The sequence below is a fragment of the Mastigoproctus giganteus genome, chromosome 11 (assembly GCF_048544385.1).
Source record: "Mastigoproctus giganteus isolate SK-2022 chromosome 11, ASM4854438v1, whole genome shotgun sequence".
In the NCBI taxonomy this organism is placed as follows: domain Eukaryota; kingdom Metazoa; phylum Arthropoda; class Arachnida; order Uropygi; family Thelyphonidae; genus Mastigoproctus; species Mastigoproctus giganteus.
Genome location: NC_143585.1, coordinates 107577718 through 107600073, shown reverse-complemented (window position 1 = coordinate 107600073; position 22356 = coordinate 107577718). Strand labels below are relative to the sequence as shown.

Below are 22356 nucleotides of genomic sequence, written 5' to 3'. Positions count from 1 at the left end.
TTGGTTCTGTGAGTTCGAAGTTGGACAGTAAATGGATGTTGGCTGGTGGCGGCATGTGTTCGGATTGTTTTGAAAGGGAGAGCGGGAATTATACAAGCCAATTCAGAAGAACAGTGCCCATGGAAGTATCTGTAGAAGAGGCATCCAGCAGAAACAGTACGTCTATGAGACAGCGAGTGGAGAGACTCGGTTAGAGATGAATCATTAATTAACCTAACTGCCCTCTTCTGAATGGAATCTAGCAGCCTGAGAGAGGTTTTGGGGGCACCATCCCAGATGTGGGAACAATATTCCATGGCAGGGCGGATTTGCGATTTATACAGAGTGAGCAGCTGTTTGGAAGAAAAGTAATGCCGAGAGCGAAAGAGAGAACCAAGTTTTTTAGATGCAGAAGAAGCAATATTTGTAATGTGCTTGTGCCAAGAGAGATTAGAAGTCAGGGTAATCCCCAAAAGAGATATATCATTTTGCCTAGAAATCGGAGTGTCACTAAAGATAAGCATAGGAGCAGAAGAATCCTTTTTGCGAGATATAAGACAAGACTGAGTTTTAGAAGAATTGAAATCAACTAAGTTGTCTTTGCTCCACTGGAGAATTACCTGGAGATCGGCATTTAAGTAATTGGTAGCAGATATTCGAGAAGTTGAAGCTGATTGAGCAGGGCAAGTTTTCTCAAAATGGAAAGTGGAATGCAATGTGATATCATCGGCAAAACTGTGGATGGGATTTCCAGTCAATGGAAGAAGGTCATTAATATACAAGAGGAAAAGAGTGGGGGAACCTTGGGGGACACCAGCATTAGTGGAGAAGTTAGAAGACAGAGAGCCATCTACCATCACCGTAAGTGAGTGATCAGAGAGAAAACTGGATAACCAATTACAAAAAACAGTTGACAAACCATAAGATGGAAGCTCCTGCACAAAGTTAGTTTCCTTTAACTTTCTGTGCAGATTTAATTCTTCATGTTTTTGCCATAAAATCTCAATTTCTTCACATCTTTCTTCCATACATTCCTCCTTTGCCTTTTTTATCTTAATTTCGATCAATTTCTGAATTCTGTCGGATTCAAAACAATTGTTCTTGACTGCTCTTCGGTGATCTACCAGACTCAAAATCTTCTCCATCATCCATTTATTTTGCTTCACTTTTTGACTTTGTTCCCAGAATCTCTTCACTAGTCTTGACAATTGTGCTTTTAATTGTTTCCCAACCATCTTTTACATTACTCTTGCTGATATTGCATTGCAGTAACTGGTTGTTCAGCGTTGTTCTTGCTTGTCACATATCTGTTCATTCCTTAGTCTGTCAATATTTATGTTTTTCTTGTGAAGATGTTTCTTCTCAGCTTTCAGCCTTATTTTTACATTAGAACATAGCAAGGTGTGATCAGAGTATACATCAGCACCCATATATGTTTTGACTGAATTAATTCAATTTTGAAACCTTTGTTTACTAAAATTTAGTCAATTTGGTTTCTTATCAGGCATTCTGTACTATCTTGAGGTGAATTCCACGTGTAAAGTCTTTTGCTGGTAGAGTGTACCGTGTGTTACATATAACCATCTGGCACATCTGAATCAGCCGCTCTCCACATTCATTTCTATCACCCAATCCATATTTCCCCATGTCTCCTAATCTTCCTTTGTCGACCTTAGCATTTAATTCGCCCAACACCAGGTTGAGATCTCTCTTTTTCGTATATTTGAGTGCTTTTCTTAATTTATTGTAGAAGTCTTCAACCTCTTCTTCACTCTTGTCTGCTGTTGGGGCATATAATTAAAATTCACAGACTGGTGAGCTTTTAAGCTGTCTCAAAATGATTTGGTCAGATACAGACACAACATTAATAACTGACCGATTTATGGCATTACTAACAATGATGGCTACTCCTCTCCTATGATCCTCTCCAGAGTAGTACACAGTGTAGTCACCAAATTGACATATTCATTGCCATATTGACAAATGGCATCCTATTTAGAATTTTAAATAGGATGCCCTCAGGGACTTTATCTTGGAGGTTGGGGGCCATTTTTGTTTCATTCTCCATAGTGATCATTCTTGGGAATATACTGAGGAGGTTTCCCCTTTCCAGCCTCAGGCCCTAATTTTGAGAAGATACCCCTAGCCTTTGTTGAGACCAACATCATCTGCAAGGTAGCAGCTTCTTCTGACATACTTTGGCTTTAGGCGGCCTAACTTTGCCTTGACACAGAACCATCAGTTGGTCTGTGTGGCATTTTATAGGAGTATCAGTGCCACCTGCTATTCCACCACACCCTGTTAGTACTGCTGCTTTAGGTTCAGGACTGCTTATTGGTTATTTGAAGCTGCCCACCATATCTGGTGGGTGTTCTGCTACCACTATCCATGGACCCACCTGGTGGCATCCAGCTCTGCCCCTGGAAATTTACCCAGAACCAGGACTTTAACTTTACAGTATATACATAACATTTTGATGTCAGGCAATTTTCTGAATCCAATCAATTTTGTACATCCCACACATAACATGCAATATAGTACACCTGGTGGCCAGTTATTTAACTAGAATTGAACGTTTAATGCTGAAACCATAGTTTTATGAAATTTTTTGTGAAAAAGAGAAACCTATGATAGGACTGTGGGATTCGGTTCAAAATCAAAGTGCCTGTTGTGCATCTGGAGATTTGGCAGGTATGAAAACATATTGAAAGGTAATAAAAAGAATAATAAATATTTGAGTGAAAGGCATTGTATGGGATTGTTATGAATTTTATTATCTCAATAAATACTTTTAAACCCTATGAGCCAATCAATTTCTTCAGTTTATTAAATCTAAATAAGTGATTTTATTCCATACCTAGTACATTTGACTACCGAAACCTGTTTATCAGGTTGTGTTTCTAAATCTACTTGTTTAGGCTGGCCCTGAGTACCAAGCAACTGACTGTAGCGATCTCTGAGTGATTTCCAAACGATTTTCTTAAAGAGCGGCTGATAATTATAGTGTTATTCGTTTTTCCAGAGTTATTTAATTTTGCTCTTCTAAAGTAAAGAAGTTAGCATACCTAACAGAAAGGAAAGACACCTTTCTTCTTGTACATAGGACTAACGCACTAACTACTAACCTTCCTTTATCACTTGGTCACTGGTGACACCACTCCTGCCTCCACGTGTCAGGCCTGGAAACCTGGGAGAAGAAAGCCACCCTCCCAGGGCTAAAAGGAGCAAAGATGGACAAAACTAAAAGGCCCATTTATGGATCTTTTGATCCAGATCATGATGACACAACATCCCATGCTAAGGGGCAAAAAAAAAAAAAAAAAAGGTACGGATAATACCGTACCTCTCTTTTTAATACTGCATTCCTTCACAGACCAACCATTGCGTAAAATAATGAAAAATTCGAGATAAATACAACCTAACTATTTTAAATACCATACGTGCATGTAACATCTGGCTCAAACTCTGCTATTGATCTGCCATATGTTTTCCAACAATATCTCCTCTCATAGACTGGACAGTTACTGACAACCCGTATGGTAGTGACCACTTTCCAATCATCTGTAGTTTCTATACTAAGTTCTCCTCTGCAGAGTAACATTAGAACAATTTGGAAATTTGACAAGGCCAACTAGACTAAATATCAAGAAATAGCTCATTTAGATTCCTCCTCCATTAAATGTCAAGAATGATTCTGCAGTAAGCTATATTACACAACAAAAAATGATAGCAACTGAATCTGCTATCTCAAAATCATCACCTAAAATCCAGCTCCATCCTAAAATGTGCTGGAATGAAGCATGTAGAATTGTTAAAAGAGAAAGGAATAAATTCTGGAATCAGATTCAAAAAACCTCTCTCTCTCAACTGTAGGAGGTTGGCTGTGGTTGGATAACCACAGCCAACCTCCTACAGTTTGAGAGAGCAAGGGCTAAAGCTTGTCATGTAAGACGAATGAGTAATAAAGAAACGCGGGCACATTATGCTATCACCACAAACAGATACTGCTACAGCATGGGATGGTGTCATTGTGATCTGGATCATGTTTATCTAGATCTGGATCAAAAGATCCATAAGTGGACTGTTTAGTTTTGTCCATCTTTGCTCTTTTTAGCCCTGGGAGGGCGGCTTTCTTCTCCCAGGTTTTCAGCCCTGACACGTGAAGGCAGGAGCGGTGCCACCAGTGACCAAGCGAGGGAAGGTTAGTAGTTAGTGCATTAGTATGTTAGTCCTATGTACAAGAAGAAAGGTGTCTTTCCTTTCTGTTAGGTACGCTAACTTCTTTACTTTAGAACAGCAAAATTAAATAACTCTGGAAAAATGAAGAATAATACTAATTATCAGCCGCTCTTTAAGAAAATCGCTGGTAAAAAATCAAACGAATTAATGGCAAATACTCGCAACTTCTCAGTTTCTTTTTCTGAAAGGGAAGGAAATTTCTGAACTTGTGGAAGTTGCTAATGCATTCAGCTTGTCTTTTGAAACACACTCAGCTGTTTCCACATATGACCAGTCTTTCAGTTGCTAAAATCCAGGACAGAAAAGTATAAACTGAATTTCAATACTGCTCTCCAATATTCATAAAATCTCCCATTGACCATGACCGAATTGCACAATGCGCTCACATGGGTGAAGAACAGTGCTCCGGGTTCTGATGGAATTTATTACACTGTGATTTCCCATTTAAGTGATAAAACGTTAAGTGCTCTCTTATGACTGTATAATAGAATTTTGTTAGAGGAATATTACCCTACTCCCACTAGCTGGTGCCATGCTTATGTGCTAACCTTCCCAAAACCAGGAAAAGACCACACAGATCCGGCAAACTATCGGCCTATTTCCTTAACCAGTTGCTTGGGAAAAAACATTGGAAAAAATAGTTAACACCAAACTAACATGATTCCTGGAGACTCAAAACATTCTGAGTCCAAGCCAGTGTGATTTTCAGAGAAGTAGATCAACACTTGATCTCATTATTAAAGCTGAGGAAAATATTCGGAACTCTTTTCTAAGATGTGAGCACTTTGTCATGATATGCGTCAACGTCGAAAAAGCCTTTGATACAACTTGGCGATATGGGATTCTTCATGATTTACATAAATCTGGCCTTTGGGGACATCTCCAGATATTTATTCAGAACTTCCTAGCTAACAGATCCTTCCAACTCCGATTCCATTCTTCACTTTCATCCTTCACATATTAGATAGTATGAATCAGAGCTGTAATACTCAATATGTTCTACGTTGATAATAATATTAGTAAATTAATAAGAGGAGTTTACCTCAATATAGTACGTGGAACACTTCCGTATGATACCCTCCAGAAATTAAAACGGAAAAAACGAAAAAATCGACAACTTACCGGTACATTAAAGTAAAATATAAATAATTAAAGTAAAATATAAATAATTAAATAATCAATTTAACACAATTCAAAATCAATTCAAAACAATTAAAATTCAAATTAACGCAATTAAAAGAATCTAACGAAAATATTCAAAACGATTTTCCTTCCTGAAGCTGACAATGCTTTTCGACCGACTGTCGTGATCACAGGAATGAAAATTACCGAATCAGGCTAAACCTGCAACTTAAATAGTGATTGTGTCTTCGCGCATGCGCGTAAAGGTCCACGCATCGGAGATCAAATATGGCCGCCGAACATTAACAGAATTCTCGTGTAATTTAATTTCAACGGTTTCTGCAATTAATAGTCGCGTATAATTACGTTGAACGTTAAGTATTTTGGCCTCGTTAAATAAAAAAGTATGTTTTTCGTTAATGGCATGAAGTTTTTACGATATGTGGTATTTACGATATGTGTGTTTTTACGATATGTATAAAACGTTAACCACATATCGTAAAAACGACTACATTACTATGGTTCAGTTGAAGGAATTGAAGTCCAGAACATACAATATTCCTGCACTTTTTGGTCAGGTAAAATTACACAAACCTGGATTTCCGATTCGACCTATTGTTTCCTACAGGAACTCGGCATTTTCAGCCTTAGCCACACATGTATATAACATTATAAAACCTTTTAGACAGGTTATACAATTTGGGATTAAGAATTACGATACATTATTTAATAATCTTAAAGACTGTAGACTCGGCGACAATGACAATTTATTCTCATTAGATGTTACATCATTATATACGAATGTAAACGTTGAATACACATTAGATATTATTTGGGATATGTTAAATAAAAACTCGACACCGATTAATTATACGAAGCTGCCTATAAAGGAGATTTTTCACTTAATTAAACTATTAGTTGAGGCTAACTACATCACCTTTCGAGACAAGGTGTACAAACAAATTTTTGGATTACCAATGGGTTTGAGCCTGAGTGGCTTAATGTCAGAGATCTATCTCTCAACGATTGAGCAGATACATTTAACACCTTTTCGTCCCCGTATCACATACTATGGGAGGTATTTAGACGATGTTCTAGTTATTACCGATAGTAGTACTATCCAAGATATTTTACATTCGTTTAACAATATTCATTCTAGACTCAAATTTACACTGGAAAGGGAAGATACGGATACTAAGTCATTAAACTTTCTAAATTTCACGCTTACCCGGGACTCGAACAAAATACAATTTAGCATCTATCGAAAACCCACAAACACCGGTATGCTTCTACATTATAATAGCTACCACCCGTTCACCTACAAAAGATCGATTATCTTTAATCAATTTCTAAATGCCTATAAATATTCAACGACGGATTCTGCTTTAGACTCAGAAATACAAATATTAACTAGCAGATTCTTGAACAGGGGTTATCCCATTAACACAATAAATCGAATTAGGGTACAAGCTAAGGATAGGATACAAAATACTGCACCAATCAACAATAGTAATATCAAAAAATACTTTATTTCTGTCCCATATGTTGAACAGTGGCACAAACAGCTTAACAGATTCTTTAAAGATACCGAATTTAAAATTATAGCTAGGCCTATACGGAAGTTACACACTATACTGAACAATCGCTCGGTTCTTTCGGCGTTCGCAGCACAAATTAATGATCTAGTATACAACATTTCTTGCGGTGATTGCGACTCGTCTTATCAGGGTTCCACGCGGTTTTCTCTTAATATCCGTGTAAATCAACACGAAGCCTCTGTTCGTGCTTCTCGTTCAGCAGCGTCGGAATTAGCCTTTCATGCCATTAACGAAAAACATACTTTTTTATTTAACGAGGCCAAAATACTTAACGTTCAACGTAATTATACGCGACTATTAATTGCAGAAACCGTTGAAATTAAATTACACGAGAATTCTGTTAATGTTCGGCGGCCATATTTGATCTCCGATGCGTGGACCTTTACGCGCATGCGCGAAGACACATAATCACTATTTAAGTTGCAGGTTTAGCCTGATTCGGTAATTTTCATTCCTGTGATCACGACAGTCGGTCGAAAAGCATTGTCAGCTTCAGGAAGGAAAATCGTTTTGAATATTTTCGTTAGATTCTTTTAATTGCGTTAATTTGAATTTTAATTGTTTTGAATTGATTTTGAATTGTGTTAAATTGATTATTTATATTTTACTTTAATTATTTATATTTTACTTTAATGTACCGGTAAGTTGTCGATTTTTTCGTTTTTTCCGTTTTAATTTCTGGAGGGTATCATACGGAAGTGTTCCACGTACTATATTGAGGTAAACTCCTCTTATTAATTTACTAATCCTTCACATATATACAAGGAGGGAGTTCCCCAGGCCTTAGTGCTAAGCACCACACTTTTTACCATCAGGATTGATTCTACAACTAAGTGTATACCTGACACGGTTGATGTATACCTGTATGCTGATAGTCTTACCATCTCGTGTCATTCTCAAAATATGCAACTTATTGAGAGACAACTACAAGGCACCATTAATAGAATAGTCTCTTGGGCCAAAAACAGTGGTTACAGAATTTCTAAATCGAAACCAACTGCAGTACACTTTTGTCATAAACAAACATTACATCCTGATCCAGACCTTCACTTAGACCAGTGGTTTTCAACCTTTTTTTAATAACAGCATCCCTAAGTAATTTATTTTAATTTGCGGCACCCCTACTCAATTTTCTGCTTGTTAGATCCGATTTTCTCTCTCTCTCTTTCTCTCTCTCTCTATATATATATATATATATATATATATAATATTAAAAAATATATATGTTATTATATGATATTTATTATAATAATATAATTGTAAAAAGTACATATATAATTTGTATATAATTTACATTTTGTATATAATATACAGTATATAATTTTTTTCTTTATATAGAGGTACTAGTGTAAACATCAATTATAAATCACCACAAAATTAAAAAGATACTGTACACCTTTTTATAATGAAACAAATATATAAATTAAAAAATAATAATAAGTTTAAGTAACTTAAACCCAAATTACGTGGCACCCTAAGGTGCCGCAGCACCCCGATTGAAACCACTGACTTAGTCTCTCGTTGCATTACATTTCAGCCCGGTACTCGATTTCTTGGTATAATACTAGATAAAAAATTAAACTTCCTAGAACATATAAAATATATTCGTACCAACTATCTTAAGAAATTAAATATTCTCAGAGTAATCTCCCCTGTTTCATTGGGGTGCAGGTCGTTACGTGTTGCTACACTTATACTGCTCATTAATTAGATCCCGCCTAGACTATGCATCTTCTGCATATGCCACAGCCAGGCCAAGCATACTGAAATGGCCCAATCCCATTCATCATAGTGCACTATGAGTTGCACTGGGGGCCTTTTGCACATCTCCCATTTTAAGTCTATATACGGAAGCCCATGAACCGCTGCTACACCTCCGACAACAAATTCTTCTCCTTAATTATGCCGCTAAAATCAGCAGCCTTCCACATCACTCCATATGACAATATCTCTTCAGACCAAAATGGGAAAACCTCTATCAAAATAAACTACGTCTCAACAAACCATCTGGCATTAGGTTTCAAGCTTTAAACATAAGCTGGGGCCTCAACATGAATAACATACTGCAGAATACTAGCATGGAAACCCAGCCATGTTCAATACCCACGATACATATTGACAGATATTTTCAGAAATGGGGAAAATAAAATCTTCCAGATATTAACATCAGACAATTACATCTGGCCCACTCCACTCAGTTTAGAAGTTATGTACAGCTATATACAAATGGATCCAAGACTGCCAGTAAAGTTGGTTCAGCTGTAGTCCTGCCAGATGATATCAGCTCCCCTCAGAATGTGGTACTTGTACCACAGAGTTATATGGAATCCTGTTAGCCCTGGAGAAAATAAATGAAGCCTCGTATACTCAATCCATCATATATACTGATTCGTTAAGTGCTGTGAATTTTATACAGTGTAAACACTCCAGCAGTCACCCTCTGGTACAGAAAATCTGGCCTCAGTTAATGAAAATTCATACATGTGATCACCGCATGATTTTTTGTTGGATTCCTGGACACTTTGGAATCCAAGGAAATGAACAGGCTGATTTAGCTGCCAAATATGCTTCAAATCCGATGTCACCCAATTTTAGGACATCTTATGTTGACTATAAATGCATTATACAGCAGACCTCTAAAGGACAGTGGAAACGTATATGGGGAAAAAGAAACAAATAATAAACTTTTTGAAATAAAGAGGAACCCAAACAGTGGCAATCCAGTATGAAAGGAAATAGTAAAGAAGAAACTGTACTAGCGCAACTGTGCATTGGTCACACATACCTCACTCACAGTTACCAATTAAGAAAGGAAGATGCCCCACAATGCAGTAACTGTTCGTGCCCATTCAGTGTAAAGCATATCGTCATAGAATGCCCACTACATCTAAGAGAATGAAAAACTGCTTTCTCCTCACTTTTCAAAAATTGCAATCAATGAACACTACAGAATGCTCTTGGCCATCATCAGGATATGGATGATGCTTTTGTTTTCCTAAAATCGATTGATCATATCACCTTGTATGAACTTATCAGAAGCAAAACAAACAAGAAAGAAAACTGATTACTAGTCAGAAATCAGTGCATTATAGCCACACTTGCTGATGCACCAGCAAATCCAACAACAACTTGTTTAGGATAAACTTGGGGATTTTTATTAACAAATCAAAAAATGCTCAAGCAGATAGAAAGAAGAAATAAATTAATAAATAAATTCAAAGGTCACCCACTAAAATTCCAAGATGAGCTAAGAAACTTTTTGCATAATTGGGTTTATTTAAACTTTATTTAAATTTCAGAAGTAGGTTCTTAAATTTAAATACATTACTTTTAGTATGTTTGTACATTGTGTATTATGCTTTGGCTTCTTGGTGACTGAGTTTTTATTAATTTATTTTCTCTCTCTCTCTCTCTCTCTCTCTCTCTCTCTCTCTCTCTCTCTCTCTCTCTCTCTCTCTCTCTCTCTCTCTCTCTCTCTCTCTCTCACACACACACACAAACACACACACACACACACATTTTTTTTTTTTTCACTTGATGAATAAAATCCCTAAGTTTTGAAAAGAAGATACGTAGCTCTAAAAAGTTACAGTTTGCCTTTATTTGGTATTCAGTAAACTGGAGTATTCAGTTAAATCACGTGGTATAACAGTTTCCATTTATGTTTACAAGACGAATAAAATTTTTAATGGGGAACCTTCAGAATATGGATCCTATTTAACAAGTGGAATTAGTCTTGTGTGTGCCTTTAGGACTGGGATTCTGTCAAATTTGAAAGAATATTGCTATAAAACAAATTTATATTCTTTGCTTCTGGTCATTCTGGTGCTAACTAATGTAAAAATTATTTTTCTAGGAAAAACCACTTCCTTCTTCAAATATTGTAAGAAGAGCAAATGGAGTTCATAGTAGTACTAGCATGGTTAGACAGAAAACTTTAAAAAGGACTAGAAAGTTTGTAATTGATGGAGTAGTGGTAACCACAACTACTAGTAAAGTTATATATGGAGATGAAGAAAGAAATCCTAAAGCTGATCACTTTCTTAGGTACCTTTATTTAATATTTTTTTGTATTAAATTTTATTATGTTATTAGTTATTACAGTAAAATAATACAACCTCGTTTTCATCAGAATTCATAGAAACTCGTTTATATGAAGCACATACCATTCTCCTGCAAAAGGATAGGCTTTTCTATGTAAATATATTCATTTATTACATGTGAGAAATAAATATTGTCATTTTGTATGTTTAATACAAATCTTGGCAGAGCTACTTTCCGAAGGATGGCACTGACTTGTTAGAAATTAGTTTTGTCTAAACAAAAGCAGTTTATGGTAGCAATTAACAAAAGAATAAAAAATTTTTCTAAGTTGTTTACATGCACTCCCTCGCTCTCCAGGGGAATAAGGTCATGCAATTGTTACCCCAGTTCAAAGAGTCTTTTGCTATTGTATACAGCAATCTATTTTTTATGCCATTTTATCTGAGCTGATGTTTTTTTCAGAACTTGTGTCTTTAAATTAATTTAAAATTTGTTTATATTAAATCTTATCTAGCAGTGTTATGGCGACAAAATGTAAATGGATGGAATTAAGCCTGGAAATTAAACTAAAAATTATTCAAGAGGCTGATAGGATGGAAAGAAGCAAAACAGACATTGCAATTTTTGGCAAATTTGAAGCAATTTTTGGCAAATTTGAAGAGTTTGTGAAGGTGGATGATGAAGTTGCTATCACTGCAATGCCAACACCAGAAGAGCTGCTGAGCACTAAACAGAATGATGTTTTTGTTACCAGCGAAAGTGAAGAAGTGCACACATTGCCATCTGAAAAAAGATGCCCAAAATGCATTGAACATAATAGAGAATATGTTGGCCTGCAGTAACATTGATAAAGAAACAACTATTGCATTTCATGTCTGTGCTGTAGTTAAAAATGCATATAGGACAAAAACTCTGCAAACAGCATTGGATTCTTTCTTTTAATTAGATTAATTATTAAAAGTTAATGGTTTGTGTCTCCTTTTATATTAAGATCCTTTCGTATTTTTATATTAAGATATAATTCTTTTTACTATGATACTAAAATATTGTATATATCAAAATACACTGGTGTTCAAAGAAAGTGCATCACCCCTTAAAATTGTAATTGTCATCCAAATAATGTAAGTATATGGCAGTATTTCTTACAGATTGCATCAGATAAGATTAACACGCATAGGTGATGACGTGTGTCAGGATGGCGAGTTACGTGCAGTTGACACCATGAAGAAGGAGTGCTGTTGTTGCTTTACGTGAGGAAGGATGTTTTTCCCATTGTATTGCTTATAGAGTATCTTGTAATCAGTCGACAGTGAGTAGATTTCTTTCCAAACTCAAGAATACTGGTTCTGCTGATAGGAAAAAAGGAACCAGATGCAAACGAGTCTCTATGCCAAAACAGGACTGCATTTTGAACCACTTTTGCCTTAAAAACCGTAAAGCTTCTTCGTCTGAGCTGAAAAGAGAATGGGAAGAACATACAGGAGTGGTAGCAAGTGCACTAACAGTCAGAAGACGCCTCTTCAAAAATGGACTTGTAGCCTATCATCCTAAGAAGAAGCCCATCCTCTCACAAAAAATGAAAAAGACCCGATTAATTTGGTGTAAGGAGCATGTCAAATGGATTTCCCCCCCCCCCAGCAGTGGAAGTCAGTTGTTTTCTCAGATAAAGTGATAAGGATGTGGCGTGTGTGCCACAAAACCATCAGCAATCTAAATAGCAGTTGATTGATACCAAACCATGCCCAGTGGTTTGGAAATGTTCAGTTGTTGTTTGGACTGCTGTTAGATTTTACTTACAGATTTCACAAAATTTGGTCTGTCAAACCATGTTACAATAGGCTTTTGAGATAACAGCGCCTTTGGGGATTCGAGGTGCTGTTATTTCGATTTTTCCTTTATCTAGAAAGTTTTATTTTAATGCATTTAATGCAGAAACAATGAGGCCAAATAAGAAATAGAGAGATTAAGAATACAATTTTATTAATTGCACATAAAAAACAAATGTGTTGAGGGTCCAATGTTATATTCTGCCATTAATACACTTCTGCTTATGCCCCCATTCCATTTTCTTTACTATATTGTCACTGCCCTCCCCCACACTGGGTGGAAAAGGCCCAGGTTTGAATCCCGTAGATGACACGAGGAACTTTTATATGCTTTTTTTCACTGCGTAGCTGAGTTAGTGGCTCAGGCGTAGATAGCAAGGTCCCCCCCCCACACACACACACCCGAAACTGGGTGTGTGTGTGTGGGGGGGGAACCTGGGGTTTTTTTGTTCAGAAAAACAGGCAAACCGAGCAGAGAACACACGCAATTTACAGACACAGTACACATGGATATATGAATTAACATTCTGGGTGACCCTAATCTGACAGCTTGGGTTATATTAAGTTTGTCACTAAGCTTTAATGTTGTTCTTCTTTTCTTATCTGTATGTGGTTTATTAACTTTAGGAGCCATAGTGAGGGATTTTTAATTTAAAATAAATGAAAAACAATGGTATAATCCATGATATCAGTACAGAATTAACTTTGAAATTGGCGAACGTAAATAAATAAGTAATCACGTGACTTGCCGTTTTCTTTTTTCAGCACTGCAAAACATCTGCACTGTATGTATATACATCCAATGTCAATGTTCCCTTATTTTGGCTGCCACTATATCGACAGTCTGCTGTATATATTAAGTCTTGCAACATATCAATTAAACAAACCACTCAGTCCTCCACCACATTATATAGCTAATAACAAAATATAAGTGAAAAATGAAGTATGGAATATGATAGATACTAGGTATGTACAAAGTGAAAAGGTTTGCCAAAAATTTAATATGAATGTATAATATCTTTTGAAAGAGAAAAACAATGAAGTTTGTTTTTTCCTTGTTTTTCCATCTTGTGACTGGTACTCTGTGAAGTTTGAAGTATCATTTAGTCAGTGAGCAGCATCTCCTTTTTTGTTTCACTTAATTGAGACTTATTAAAGTTGACACTATCACCTTTTTTATAGTTATTGATGTGGTGAAGGTTTTGTTCAATAAAAAAAAATTCCTTTTCTTTTTAACATGATAGAATGCACATGGATTCAAAATAAAAAAACTTGAGAAGTTTTAAAATAAACTGCACTGCAGTAAAACTGAATTATTAAAATGTCTAGAATGAGTTAGCAGGCAAAACGCAAAGGTGGGGATAAGGTTTTTAAGAAATTCAAGCGTCTTGTCTGTAGTAATTATAAATTTTAATTCTACATATTTCTTTTTGTTATTCATCTTAGATTGATTTAGACACGTGCAGACTATAGAGACTCCAATAAATCTGCCACTGGATTAACTGGGTTGCAGATAATTGAGAATCTACGGTACTATAAAATTTGCTTAAAATTTTCAGGATGGTTTGATGCAATATTCATCAGCAATACTAGTTTCCCCAAACATTTCAGTGAATTCCACTTCAGTTTTTAAAATGTTCAAACCAGCTACCATTAGCATTAAATGTCTTAATCTGGAAACTTTGCCGAATTCAACTTTTAAAGCCTCAGTTTTATGGCTTTTTCTGGAATTACCTAGCGGCATGAGTAATTACAAACCTGCAAACTTGAGCTCTGTTCCAAGGAAAATAATGGAATCAGCAGTAAAAGAAGTATTGCCAGATCATCTTTACAAGGAATGGAGTTATACAGAAATGGCAGTCATGGATTTGTTAATGGGAGAGAGATCTTGTCTAGCCAATCTGATTAGCTACTGTGATGCAGTAACAAAGGAATTTGATGCAAAAAATAATTTTCACATATACTGAGATTTCAGTAAAGCTCTTGACACTGTCCATCCGTGTGAAAAATTGCTGTACAAATTGGAGAAGTGTGGCACTAGAGGAAAGTTACAGCACTAGATAAAGGGATGGTGAAGTGATAGAAGCCACACGTGTGGTAATAAATGGGCATTGCCATTCTTGACCTGTTAGTGGTGAAGACCCTCATAGTTCAGTGCTGGGCCCTTTACTGTTTTCAGTATTTATTAATGATATTGATGAAGGCTTATCAAGCTTATTATCTAAGTTTGCAAATGAAACAAAGGTTGGCAAGATTTTTAGACAAGGATCAAAACATACTACTGCAACAAGATCTAGAAAAATTTGGCAGGGGGGGGACTGAAAAGTGGCAATTGAAGTTTAACATTGATAAATGCAAGCTACTGCATTTGGGCAGCAGTAATCCCATAGTAACATACCAATTATTTTAGTGGTGGAGATCCAAAGCAATCTGAGGGTAATTATACAGTCTGACATGAAGTTTTTTGAGTAGTACAGACATGCTTCTGGAACGGGTCTTGTCAATGATATACAGGAATTTTTCCACTAGGGACAAAGAAGTTATCATATTATATAAGGTAATGATTAGGCTAGATCTTGAGTATTGCATAGATACAGGGCTGGAAGCTTCATTTTAAGAGGGTTGTGGATGTCTTGGAATGGAAGCAAAGAAGAGCAACCAAATTGTTCCAGGACACAAAAGGGTATTCTTACCACAAAAGACATCTATTTTGCAAATTGCAGCACTTGGAAACTAAGCACCTGCAATGAGACATGATTGTAATGTTGAAGGTTATAAATGAATTGAGTAAGCTAAATGTTGATGGCATCATTACCCCTTCTCAGACAGCACATAAGAGATATAAATTTAAAAAAAGCAGATGGCTGTAGAGTTGATGTGCAGAAATTGATTTTTGGAACAGCCTACCATCTGGTGTCATGGAAGTGAGTTTGAATAAATTTAAAGAAGAATTAGACAAATTATTAAAGGCAATGAACTGATGACTTACGTAGGGTTTTCTTCTTTTTTTTTTTTTTTGGCTGATGCTCTAGAAGTTTACTTCCTTATATCATTTGCTGCAACTAATACTAATGTTGCACTGAGTGTAATCTTCAGTCAGTAGTCTTTCCAACTTTACCATAAAGTTCTCATTCCCCTTCACAGCTTACTTTTCAGCTCCATAAATTGCTTCATTAGTATTGCCTTTTTTTCACTGTTTCTTATATATTTTTTTTTTTTCTTTCAAATATAAAGCTATATACCTGTATTTGGATATCATAAAGTAGAACCATTAGCTTTACTAATGAGAGTTCAGCACCATTAGCTTTACTAATGAGAATTCAAATATCAAAAAAAGTGCACAAGGAAATCTGAAAATAGCCCTGTGCTATAGATGATTATACACCTAATTCTGTTTTTGCACGAACTTTTTTTACACGAATTTGATTTAACACGAATTCAAAATAAATATTTCATTCTCTTTTTACACGAGTCATTTTGATTTAACACGATTTCTATGAATTTTGTTTTGCCTAAATTGTAAGAATTTTTTTTTTATTTGTGGCATATTAGTATCATTTCTATATTACACGCACCAATAGATTGGATAACAGCTAGTGTGTGCGTTTTGAAACGCGTGCTTTTGCTTACCAATGTGTACGTCTAGGTATCTATGAATCATCAACGTTTTTATTGAATTTGGTGCACATTTACGGTATTCGTGCATTGTACCTTCGGAAGACATTTAGTAGTAAGCTCTATTTCAAAGTGAAAGAATCTTTAGTGAAATTTGTGCACATATAAATTTATTAATTTTGCCAAATAGTCAATAAATTGTAAGTTTACAAATTTTTCATACCTTTTTTTATTAATTATAACTGAGATATTTTTCGGTAGCCCTTATATAATGTCGAATAATTCGCCTATTACCAAAATGAAAAGGAAAGCGATTTCTTTGGAACTTAAAATTCAAATTTTAGATCGTCTTGCAACTGGACAAGTGGCTACGTCTCTAGGAAAGCATTTTGGTGTACATGAAGCTACCGTAAGAACTATTAAGAAAAATGAAGCTGCAATTAGGAAGTCGGTATGTTCTGGAACAAAAGTAAGTGTTAATTCATCATCATATACAAGAGATATTGTCAAGGAAAAAATGGAAAAGGCTCTGGTAATATGGATAGAAGATCAGTCACAAAAAAGAGTAGATGGAAATGCCATCAAGCAAACAGCACTAAGAATTTACAGACAGATTAAAGAAAAGGAGCCAAGCATTTCATCTCAGTTAAACAGAAAGTATGAATTTTCTGCGAGTACAGGTTGGATGACAGGGTTTCTTAAAAGGAATGCTCTTCATAATATAAAAATTAAAGGTGAAACTGCATCTGCAGATGAATCGGCTGCTAAAGTATTCCCGCAGGAACTTGCAAAAATTATTGAAGATAGAGGATACACTCCTGATCAAGTGTGGAATGCAGATGAAACTGGTTTCTTCTGGAAACGAATGCAACAGAACGTATGTAGCCAAATCGCAGAAAACTGCTGGTGGTTTTAAGGTAGCTAAGGATCGCGTGACCTTATTATTTTCCTCCAACGCTTCAAGAGATCGTATGTTGAAACCACTGCTGGTAAATCGAGCCCTAAACCCACGTTCAATGAAAGGTGTAGATATCAATAAACTGCCTGTTCACTGGATGGCAAACAAGAAGGCCTGGGTGACCACTACTATTTTTACAGAATGGTTCAACAAATGTTTCGTCCCAGAAGTCAGACGTTATATGAATTTGAAAGGTCTCGAATTTAAAGTTCTTCTGATTCTTGACAATGCACCCGGCCATCCTGTCTTGGAACACCCAAACGTACAAATTTTATTTCTGCCACCTAATACTACATCTTTGATACAACCGCTAGACCAAGGTATAATTGCGACAATTAAAACATACTACGTAAAACGAACATTCCAACACGTTTTGGACAAACTGAATGATGAAACACTAACAATCATTGATGTGTGGAAGAAATTCTCAATTATGGATTGTATCAATCAAGTTGGATTAGCGTTAACTGAATTAAAACCAGCAACTTTAAATGCGTGTTGGAAAGCGGTTTGGCGACAATGTGCAAAAAGCAAAGATCCCATCATCCCTAATACGACCGAATTTCCCAACATCATTACAATGGCACACAAAATTGGTGGAGAAGGATTCGATGATCTATCGTTTGAAGATATTGATGAATTGTTAACCGACAAAGCCCTAAGCGAAGATGAAATATTAGAGATTGTCCTTGGGACTCCTTATCCCACAGAACGTAGTGATAATGAAGAAAATGATCCTGTTCTAAATGCAGATTTAATAAAAGATGGTCTGGAACTGGCCAGAAAATTAGGTAATCATTTTGTCAAAAATGACCCTAATGAGGAACGCGCTGGGAAGTTTGAAGTTGTTGACAGCCTCTTACAGAGAATTATATAACGGCCTAACCAAAACACGAACACAACGATTAATAACTGAATTCGTTCGTAAAACCGGTGAAACATCAGCACCAGAGGAGACTCGTGCTGATTTTGCTCAAGAGATCACAGAAAGAATTTCATTAATAGAGGAAGAAGACGATGTCCACAACATTTCTAGTGATGGCAGTGATATTCCAGTCGTACGCAAACATATGCGCCGTTTATTATCAGAAAGTGAAAATGAATAAAATCTTGTTATGTGTAAAACAGATTTTTTTTGTTCATGAAGAATTTTTTTTCATTTCATATGCATACAAATTTATTTTAATACATTTTAATTACATATTATTACATGTGTATTTTGTTTAAATAAAATAATAAGCTTAAAACGAATATTTTTATGTGTTTTTTTTTTAATTATTTTTACTGATTTTTTTAGATCCGGAACCAATCTTCTTTTCTTCCATAAATACAATGTCTTTTTTTACACGAATTTTTTTTACACGTATTTTTCAGGAACGTATCTATCGTGTAAAAACAGAATTAGGTGTATATCTGTAGCACCCCAGTAGAAATCATTGAATGTCTTTTGAAACAGTCAGAAGAGAAAAGTAGTAAAGTACTAATAAAGTGATTAGATACAGTAAACTATATTGTGTGTATACCAATCTTTAATATAAGTATTAAAGGAAACTTTATTATTTTTTATTTTTTTGCAGAAAACAGGAATTGCGTGAACTGAAAATGCTCCAAAAACAAGAGAATAAGCAATTCCAAGATCTTGCTGATAAAGCTCAGTGTGCCCAAGAACAGATGGAAAAGCGATCTGAACAAGAAATGACTGTAAGTTATTTTGAGGAAGGGTTGGAATTTTTCATTATTTTGGGAATAATAATCTTAACTACCTTAAATATATATAAATGAATATGCAAGTGATTTTGAAAAATTTATGGATAAATTATATTTCATTGTTATAAAATAAAATAAACATGATAATATTAGATTATCAACATTTGTATACCATGATTTGCCTTTAGCCAGCAGGTGGTTGATTGCTGGAACAGACTTCCATCTGTCGTTGTGGAAGTTGACAGTTAAATTCAAAGCTGAACTAGACAAACTTTTGGAGTGAATGGATGGGTGAAACTGGAGGGGTTTTTTTTTTTTTTTTTGCTGATGCTATATAAGCTTGCTTTCTTGCATCATATTCCTCTACTAATGCTAATTTGTATTTTATTTTCTTCTCAGACAGTGATTGTTATGCAGTACCATCAAGAATCCAATTGCTGAATTTAAAAAGGGTCAAAGAATTACCAAGATCTGGATGACCACGACCCTTTCAACCACAAAAAACAGTGATGCTGCACATGACCTGATTTTGAAAGGTCATTGTATTGAGTTATAATACATATCAAAGACACTGAATGTATCATGTAAACAAGCCCATCTTATTGGCTATAATGAATTATACATAAAAAGAATTTCAGTGAAATGGGTATCACTTCACAGAAACTCTGGGTGTTCCCCTTCTGATAAAACATGGAAAAAACAGAAAGGGTAAATAGTGTAAAGAAATTCTTACAAAATTTTCCCAGGATTCAAACAAATTTGTCAGTCATTTGGTGACTCTGGATGAAACTTGAATTCATTACTATAGTCCAGACCCGGGTACCAAGCGGATTGGTGACTGGAAATAGGAAATGATAATAGAAGATAACCATGAAGAATCAAAGACTAGGGGAGCCAAATTTGACTTCTCCACGAACCCTTTTTGCATTGCATTGCATTTGTAGTTTGACGAAGCTTTTAGGCAAATTGTCTCCATTTCTTGTACAAAAGAGCACAGAGGCAATTGCAGGACCCCTAAATTGATAAAGAAGTTTCATTCGCGAGATCTGATAGTTCAAACAACCCAGAAGAAACAATCAGAAAAGTTACTTACAGTAATGAAATTTGCGAGCCCTGTCTGTGACAGTAATCCCACATAACTCTCTAAATGCATCTAAGATTAATTACAGAATGGGATTTGCTATTGAAGAAGACATAGTACAGGAAATGAAAGATCAGTCAAGTCATTGATGCCAAATGAATTATGATGAAGAAAGTGAGTGGGCTCTCACTCTTACAAGATCACCTTCAATATCCTGTTATGCGACTTGACATGGACACCTGAACAAGGTGAGGGAATTCCCTAGTGGTGGTGGTGCTGGGCTTCCAGATTAGCATCACTGGGAGCCAACTCCCATACCTTGGTTATATCATTGGAATCTGGCATTTGCACCACGATCCGTGGAAACCCATGGGGATCCTGGTGGGTGAGTGGCCCAGTCCTAGTACACCACTTTGGCCCCCGGTTTGACAAGTCTCAGACCAGCCTGACTGGGATCAATCGGTGGGTGGTTTTTACTGCTAACCCCTCGGGTACATTGTGAGAGGACCTCCCAGTGATGCTGCTGGTCTTCCAGATTAGCATCACTGTGATCCACAGCCTAGGTTACAGGCTAACATCAATGGAATCCAACGTGTTTGCGTGTGCTGCGACCTGTGGAAATTCGGAAAGGGGGATTGAGTGGCCCAGCTTCAATACACCACTTTGGCCCTGCTTCAACAAGAGGTCCTGGAAAACCTGGCTAGGATCAATTAGCAGTGGGTTTGCCTGTGAGGGGTCAATGCCATGCCCCTACCCTCATGGTCTGAGGAACAGGATTCAGGCTGGCGGCAGTTTAGATATGGTATCTGGGTAGTCCTGGCATCCAACTCCCAAGCGCATTTATTGCTTGCCAGGTAGTGGCCATCCCTTTAGGCTCCATGGTGGGTAGGGAGCCTGGGTACTGAACTAATACAAAAACACTATGAATCCTGATAAAGTAATTTCTTCTGGTGCCCCAACCCGGTCCCTAACTGAAAATGAAACCGATGGAAGAGAAAGCCAATGTAGCAAAGAGGGCACGAACTGAAGAACCGTCAGGTCCCACACCAAAATTTTTGATTATCCATGCCATGGCTAACACCTCTAAACCCTTCTTTATACAGAAGGGTTTAGAGGTGTTAGCATTTTCCCCTAAATCAGTTAAGAGGCTTTGTTCTGGAGACCTTAATTGAAACAAAAAGCAACAGGCACTCAGAGCAGCTACTCTGTTCAACATCGATCGGCGGCATACTAAGGAGGTCCATATAGTGGGACCTCCTTGAGTTCATTGAGGAGGAACTAAAACCACAGGGAGTGGTAGCTGTGAAAAGAATTTCCATGTGTAAGGATGGGAAGTTGGTACCAACTAGAAACATCATACTTGCATTTAGCTCTCCAACATCCCCTGATGAGATAAAAGCTGGGTACATCAAAACTACCCATACATTCCAAACTCACTGATGTTTTAAATACCAAAAATATGGATATTTGCATATAGCCTGCCATGGAGTGACTACTTGTCCTCATTGCGGTACAAAAGACCATAAAAGCACTGCATGTATAGCCACCAAGCCCAGTTGTGTCAAATGTGGAGGTGAGCACCCTGCTTACTCCAGGGCATGTCAGCAGTGAAAAGGAGATACAAAGGCTCAAGGCACAGCTGAACATATCCTACCAGGAGGCAAGGAAAACAGTCAAGCCAATAAATAGCAAAATGACTATATATGCAGAGAAAGTTGCAGGGAAACAGTCCATTGCAATACAAACTGATATGTCTATCTCAAAAACCTGCTCAAAAAACTGTCAGCTGCCACTCCAATATCAATACCTCCTACCGCTCCACAACTACCGAAACCAAGTGGGAAAGAAAAGCCACAAAACCTGAAGCACCACCAACAACAACACAAGAGAAAATGGAAGTTGAAGACAAGGAGGTACCAAACGATTCAGTCCTGGAACTCTTTGCAGAAGAAGAAGAAATGGATGCAGGTCAATGCCTAGTCTTTTCAAAGAGAGAAAAATCCAGGACTGAGAAATTAAAGCCCTCAGACCTTTGGAAACCACCAGACGGGCCACCAAAATCTAAATAATGGCTATACTAAATTTTTACAGTGGAATTGCCATGGATTCCATCGAAATTGTGATGACATCAAGGCTCTCCTCCATAAGCATGAGCCAACATGCTTTTTCGTACAGGAGACTTATATA

The 22356-nt window shown here is 36.5% G+C and overlaps 1 protein-coding gene across 1 annotated transcript in view; it reads left to right on the top strand.

Moving 5' to 3' along the window:
- Window positions 1-22356, top strand: part of LOC150078339 (serine/threonine-protein kinase 10-like) — a 387198-nt gene that overhangs the window by 262899 nt on the left and 101943 nt on the right. Inside the window, exons 13-14 of the mRNA XM_090385108.1 lie at window positions 10795-10985; window positions 18959-19082. Of these exons, the coding sequence (XP_090241234.1) occupies window positions 10795-10985; window positions 18959-19082 (315 nt within the window). The remainder of the gene's footprint in view (window positions 1-10794; window positions 10986-18958; window positions 19083-22356) is intronic.